Source organism: Porites lutea, chromosome 2 (assembly GCF_958299795.1).
Source record: "Porites lutea chromosome 2, jaPorLute2.1, whole genome shotgun sequence".
Lineage (NCBI taxonomy): Eukaryota > Metazoa > Cnidaria > Anthozoa > Scleractinia > Poritidae > Porites > Porites lutea.
In genome coordinates, this window is record NC_133202.1 from 30,935,447 (window position 1) to 30,942,814 (window position 7,368).

Here is a 7,368-nt window from a genome sequence, read left to right on the forward strand (position 1 = left end):
CAAGGGGGGTACTCCCTTATTTGGCCTCATGTGTCTCTTAAGAGGATATGATTTTCAAAGCCTTGAGTCTCAACAGGATATACAATTTTACTTTTCATAATAAGCGTCTTGAACAGGGTGTCTTTTTGTACCGGGAATGTGAAGGTTGGCGGTAAGCGGTCTACATTTATTGGAGGTACCGACAATTATTTTCTTCAAATAAACCTTATTCTGTGATGTTTGCTTAAAAAAGGGCATTATACGTAAAGTCAGTTGTCTTTATCATAATTATGAAATAAATTGTATAAGTATTTAAGGTTGTATTTGCCTTTTCAACTCTCACGACTTGAACTGTCTCGTTCGATTAGCACACTTGTTTGCTGGACATGTTCTCGTTTCATTTGTTTGTTTAGTGGAGCTATTGTCTCCCATTTGATATCATGTATGGTTGACTGAGTTGACGCCACAAGTGTCATTTTTTTCTACATCGTGAACTTCTCTGTTGACTTACTTTATCAGTATAGAACCCTTGAATAAACTCGAAAACGTTTCTATGTAATAATAAAACGCGAGACCGAAATTTAGAAAAGGGAAGAGATTTACTGGCATTTTTAATACAATACAATGCTTCAAAACAAATATTTTTCCGCGGAAAAATTGGCGATGGAAGACTTCGCAGTCTACAATGTAAATCCTATAACTATCTATTTTCGTTACTATAACAACTTCTGCTCGTAAATTTGCTTCCGCCACGTCACAATGTTAGAAAAAGGTAAAATTCGAGTGCGCGTTCGAGAAATGATCAAAGGTTTTGGTTTGCGACAAACAAAACTACTGGGACAAAAAAAATGAGTAATAAGCGCCTGTATCACTTAACCGTTTTAGTTAACACATACATATATATTTTTAAAAATTAGAAGCATTTTAATGTTTCATCTTAGTTTTGTAAGTTTTTAATTTGATTTTCGTTTCATTCATTTTTGTTTTCAGTCAGTCTTACTGGCGCGGTCCTTCCAGACGGTCGAAGTTGATTTGAATTATACTATGGTTTGCTGTTTCAAAAATTACTATTAAAAACTGTTGCCGATAAAAGAGAAGGAAAGTAATAAGTTCAGTTCATTGTAAAATTATGTGTATCGAGTATCCGGATGATACATGCCAAATATACAATAATACAATACAATAGCCATCACGACAAAACCAGTCTCCACACAGTAGAGACAACGAATTTTGTTGCCTCTACTGTGTGGAGACTGTAATGAGAAACGGTGAATCTGTGATAACTTTTTCGAATTGCATATTAGTTAAATTAAACCATAACCATAACTACGGTTTAAATATACACTGACCTCACAGCATAATTCATCACTCGCCTTTACAGCTGTATACGGTAGTCGATCCTAGGACGTGGTTAAAATTCGGGAGCTGTAGATTTTCTTTCGAGGCTTTACTTAATCACCCTATTTGGACGGTTCATTCTCCACGCTTTTCTAGAAGTGAACAAGTGTTACTCGGCGCTCCGAGTGTTACACTCCCTTCTCATAGTTACTGAACTTCACCGTAAAAGCTCAGTTGATCATCACATCCCGTAGCTTTCGTTCTTATTTACTGCCAATAACACTCTGACTTTCGCTGTGAAAATACTTTCGCTGTGAAAATACTTTCGCGGTGCAATGAAATCGTCAAATATTGTTTTTACATTTTTCAAACGCTATAGTAGCGCCGTTTGTTTCAAACGGGAGAAATATAGCGATAATTGATTCATTTTAATTCGAGTTTATATTCTTGTAGTGTTTTAAGGTCAAATGTTTACCTCTCGTAGACTACGATATTGTATGATAGTAATGATAATTTACGATGCCCAAGTATTAGCCAATGATGGCTTAATGTTGCGGTGTGATTTTTAATTGAGCGCAGCATTATATTAATAAAGGTTATATTACAAGCTGCGCATAATAAAAATAATAACATTTATTTATACCGCGCAAATTCAACTATGCATTGTAGCCTGCTAGCAAGCTCTTCCATTAGGGGGATATTGTGAAAAGTATGCGCAAGCGCCGGCGCTCGTTCTTTCGCCGATCGCTTCGTTCGTCACACATTCTCTCAGGCTAATCTTTGTAATTAGTGAGTTCTGTTATGTGTTTTGTACATTCCAAATCAACCGTTTGAACTTGGTAACAATTTACATGAAATCTAATTTCGCGTTGAAAAGTTGAACCAGATTGTTTCAAATGACAAGGAAATTATTATAAGCCATGTTTGACACATCCTTACCTCATGCACGAACCTTGCTTTATTGTGTAGAGAGCAAAATGATAAAAAAAAAAAGGTAGTAGAAGGTGAAAACCCTAGTGCAATAGGATGTGGGCCAAAAAAGGGTAAATCCTCTCGTAACACAATTTTTAATCATAACTATAACAAAATTTTCAAATCTGATTGGCTATCAACTTCCCTGATTTCAGCTTTAATAGGACAATTTGATACAAGAGTACTCGTAGGTAATTGGACACCACGCGTCACCACACGCGCGCTTCAATTACTTTTTTCACTGCTAGCAAGAAGAAACTGGAATTTCTTCTGTTTTGATTTAAAAAAAGAGCCTCATATATCACAAATTTTGTTAAAGTTATGATTAATTGGTAACAGAACTTCGTGTCGTACAATTCGGTCTGGAATCATAGTCGTGATTACACAAATCGGACTCCCGCGGATTTTGTTAATCACTCGTATTATTATAGACCGAATTGGACTCCACTCAGTCCTGTTACTATTACTAAGAATAGTAGTTAGACTATGTAGTATGGAACCTCCCGGCCAAAGTTTACAATGCTCTTCAAATTTTCAATTACTTAACGTTGATCAAGTTGGAGCGATTCGAACGAAATATTCGTTTAGTTTAAAATTGTTGCTCTGAGTTTTGAAATTTCGCTAAATAAGAAATCGCGGAGAACAGGCCTCGTCAAAGTGACACCGTGCCACCGCTCTTTACTATCACTGACACAATGTGCCACAGTAGTGTTCCACCACATTTTTCTAACACTGTGAAACTGTGCCAGTGTTGCACTGTTCCACCACCCTTTACTATCACTGTGAATCTCTACTATTGTTCCACTGTTCCACCACTCTTTACTATCACGGTGACACTTTACTATTGTTCCACTGTTCCACCACCCTTTTCTATCATTGTGACACTCTAGTATTGTTCCACTGTTCCACCACCCTTTACTATCACTGTACACTCTACTATTGCTCCACTGTTCTACCACCCTTTACTATCACTGTACACTCTACTATTGTTCCACTGTTCCACCACCTTTTTCTATCATTGTGACACTATACTATTGTTCCACTGTTCCGCCACCCTTTACTATCACTATGACACTCTACTATTGCTCCACTGTTCCACCACCCTTTTCTATTATTGTGACACTATACTATTGTTCCACTGTTCCGCCACCCTTTTCTATTATTGTGACACTATACTATTGCTCCACTGTTCCACCACCCTTTTCTATTATTGTGACACTATACTATTGTTCCACTGTTCCGCCACCCTTTACTATCACTGTGACACTCTACTATTGCTCCACTGTTCCACCACCCTTTTCTATCATTATGACACTATACTATTGTTCCACTGTTCCACCACTCTTTACTATCACTCTACTTAGGAGGGCCTCCCAGGGGTTTTAGGGAACAAGGGAACATCGCCATTTACTTTTAGGGAACAAGGGATATTTCAAAATAACTTTTAGGGAACAAGGGAACTGTTGAGGGATAATCGGGAACAAGGGAACATTGACTTTCGACCATTTTCTAACTTTTGGAGAGATTTCCATTAACTGTTTATGAGACATTTCCGACGTTTCTGTAATTTCACGCATTTCCGACGACTAAGCCTGGCGACTAATCTTCACAAGTGAACTGGTGATGACTGGGGACGAGTTTAGAACGCGTGGGAACCTTAGGAGAGACTCCGTCGGGTGGACCGCCATTTTTATGGTAATTTTCTCTTTGGTGTTCCATGTCTAGAAACGCTAACCATTTATTAATAAATGGCAACGAAAACAGAAGGAATTCAAGCTCAATCTGCGGATATATCAAACACAACGGTAATTGTACCGGTTACCGGTGCAATTTATCACAATGGAAATGAAAAGCCCACAGAAAGATGGTGTTTTGAACTCGGTATGAGGACTGTTTCAGATAAAGATTTTACAACAGTTTTAAGCCGCTTGCAGAAAGGATTTGGCATCAAGGAGAAATGTGCAATGCTAAAAATCGTTAAGTTCAAAATTCAGCTGTCTTCAAAAGACTTTCGGCCAAAACTACCTGAGTGGCCTAAAGGACGAATTTTTCAAATTGACACGCAAGAACAGTGGGAGGCTGCTTTACCACAGATTATTAGTCATCAAAGGGAGATGATAGGTAAGTCATGCTCTGATTTTTCAATGCTACACTTATGAGCGTACATAAAAATATCTCCAAGTGAGACTTTCTTGACTTTATTCATACTACTGTACAGGTTAACCTGATTTCTCAGACAACCATCCAATAAGATGAATGAGAAAATATCACTTTTAAAATGAGAAGTATTTATTTTAATCTTTTGTGGAACTGAAAATCGAGACACAATGTAGCATTATGATACCAAAAAAAATGTCTTCAATTATTCATTACTGGTTAGTGCAGTTCAGTTATATTTCAGTGTTGAAGAGAAGTGAACACTAAGTTGAGCTCAAACTTCAACACTTGTTCACTGCCTGTACACAAGACAAGTGAAATCGAGCTTCAGTGAAACAAAGGGAGTGATTGTTAATCCTCCCTCATCTTAGTAAGGTTATGTGATGACTTGTGATTGTCATACAGCAACAACAGCAACAACTAAAAACTGCCATCTTTAATAGTCACACTAGGTCATTGTTTTTGTAATAATTGGGTTGCTATAGTATGTTTAATATCCATGTAATATATGTCAAACTTGATACAGAGATAAAGGGATGGTTATTTGATTTTTCAGTTAAATTATTTGAACTTGAAGTGAAAGAGGCGTTTTGCTGAGGATTATCTCTACTATGACTAACGAGGTAAAACTTACGAAAATACTGACCATCGAAAACTGAAATATGATTGAAATTCTGGGGAACATTAATTAATATTTCTGGGGATCAAGGGAACATGCAACAGCATTTCTGGGAACAGGGGAACTTGATGAAAGTGAATTTCAGGGAACATCTTAATTTATTTTTGGGGAACAAGGGAAAAACTCCAATTTTTTCTAGGGAACAAGGGAACATGTACCCCCCCCCCTCCCCTGGGAGGCCCTCATTTATTGTCCACTGTTCCACCACCCTTTACCATAACTGTGACACTCTACTATTGTTCCACTGTTCCACCACCCTTTTCTATCATTATGACACTCTACTATTGTTCCACTGTTCCACCACACTTTACTATCACTGTACTATTCCTTTGATACTACTACTCTAGCGGCAATACTCTCCGTTTGTTTCGTGTTATGAAAATTGGCGATTTAGTGCTGTATCCATGGTGTATGAAGTGTTAATTGTGGTACACCAAGCGCAAGCCGTAACCGTGGAATGCTGGGTGTGTGCAATAGTCCTAAACACGATTGTCTCAAGTCATGATTTAAGAATTAACGCCGTTGAGAGTAAAATGGCATCTTTATAAACTGCTCTGATGTATGTAACATATTGTTGGCTTTGGAGCTGGTGCACGTAAACTATAGTGCACATTTTTTGCAAGCTTTATAATGAAATGAAAGATAGTCTCGATATATGAACCCTGAGCGCTAAAAGCTGCATGTTTTATTTAACTTGAAGATCGACGTTTCAACATTCACAAAACAAAATGGACTGGGTTGTACTTGTTTACTAGGACCTGCGCTTTTATTTTTTAGGTTATTTCAATATTTGTCTTTCGGCCACCAAAGTTTCCGAGACTTTCGAGAAATTGGGCCCCTGAAATACTTAGGTCATACTGTCGCTATCAAAATTACTTGGAATGCAAGAATGAACATTACGTAAGTAGCTCTAATAGTCCTTTTTCAGTCTTAGAAAAATGATTTCCGACGTGTCAACTGAGGACGTCAGTTTTAAGGGTCTTATTCAAAACTGGTATGATGAGGATTATCCATTTTTTACTTTTTTATATGCAACAGCAAAAAAGAAAAATTAAAATTATGAATGGATAACTTTTCTTTACACTTCTCACATCAACATTCATTCTAGACAATATTCCGTTCTTTAATGATATTTTTTTATAAATCAAAATATCCGGTTTACTTCATACATGTATGACCTCCTTCACTTATTCTAAAGAGAATTCAAAAAGTGTTAATTTGAAGGATTGAGAATGCAAAGGGCCATTAAAAAGCAAAAGGCTTCTAATTAGAGAGGACAAAAACAAATTCAAACACGCACTTTGAAAAGCATCCTGCAACTTTAATATGATCTTCTCATTACCATTATAAATTATCTACCTCCTAGCAACTGTGGTTATTGTGTTTTTTTTTTGCCGGAATGGATGTTTTGTCTTCTCGGCATCTAGGGCTGAGCCTTAGGAACTTCTTCAATGAAGATTCTGGACACAGAGCGCCAACCAGTGTAGGCGTTACCAGGTGATCCCGCTGGACAATTACCAACCCAGAAACCCACGCGCACCCTTCCTTTGTGAATTTTGTTGCAGTGGCCCTCGATATGGCGAACACGGTGAAGATCTTGAGTGTTGCCTTGCCACATGTACACAACACCGTCAATAGGTAGAGGAGCTGAACACTCTGCGCCGTTGAAAGTGAAGTACCAGCGTTTGCAACAGCTTGTACACCTGTAGTTTCTAAGGGCACCTGTCCAGGCCACATGAAGAGCGGTGTCAGAGAAGTTTTTGGTGAACAAACAGTCCTACGTGGAATAGTGAAAACAAAAAACTAATCAGCAAAAAGAAAGAGGCAAAGTAGCTTGGATTCAATAACATGCTAAAAAATACGTGAAATCGAAGGACTTCGGGGGAACGGCAAGATAAGACAATTTACCTTTATTAAACCGTTTTGTTGACCACTGTTAATGTCCTTCCAAGCACACTCTTTCCAGTTCTTAAAAGGCATCAGACCTGGGTTCCCAGGATGTCCACTTTGTCCGAGCTCTCCTTTTGGACCAGGTGGGCCCTGTACACCAGGCTCTCCTTTAGCACCATCTTTTCCATTTACACCAGCAGGACCCATTACTCCAGGAGGTCCCTGGGGCCCAATCTTTCCCGGGCTTCCTTGGTCACCTCTGGCTCCTTCACGACCATCACGTCCGTCACGGCCTGGTAACCCTGGAGAACCGGGCTTGCCATGCATGCCGGGAATCCCACTGTACCAGAATG

At 38.5% G+C, this 7,368-nt stretch overlaps 1 protein-coding gene across 1 annotated transcript; it reads right to left on the reverse strand.

The window, feature by feature from the left end:
• Positions 1-6,548: 6,548 nt before the first annotated feature.
• LOC140926044 (collagen triple helix repeat-containing protein 1-like) lies at positions 6,549-7,368 on the reverse strand. Its single transcript, XM_073375850.1, has 2 exons — positions 7,034-7,368; positions 6,549-6,902 (listed from the first exon to the last, which is right to left on the reverse strand). Exons 1-2 carry the CDS (start codon positions 7,340-7,342, stop codon positions 6,549-6,551), a joined length of 663 nt encoding a protein of 220 aa, XP_073231951.1. The 5' UTR covers positions 7,343-7,368.

What these genes read in the sequence shown, in the direction of transcription:
- LOC140926044 (XM_073375850.1), bottom strand. Translation starts at nt 7,342, where the DNA reads ATGCATGGCAAGCCCGGTTCTCCAGGGTTACCAGGCCGTGACGGACGT. An exon ending in AACAAAACGGTTTAATAAAG is followed by an intron (nt 6,903 to 7,033) that starts GTAAATTGTCTT and finishes TATTCCACGTAG; the next exon opens with GACTGTTTGTTCACCAAAAA.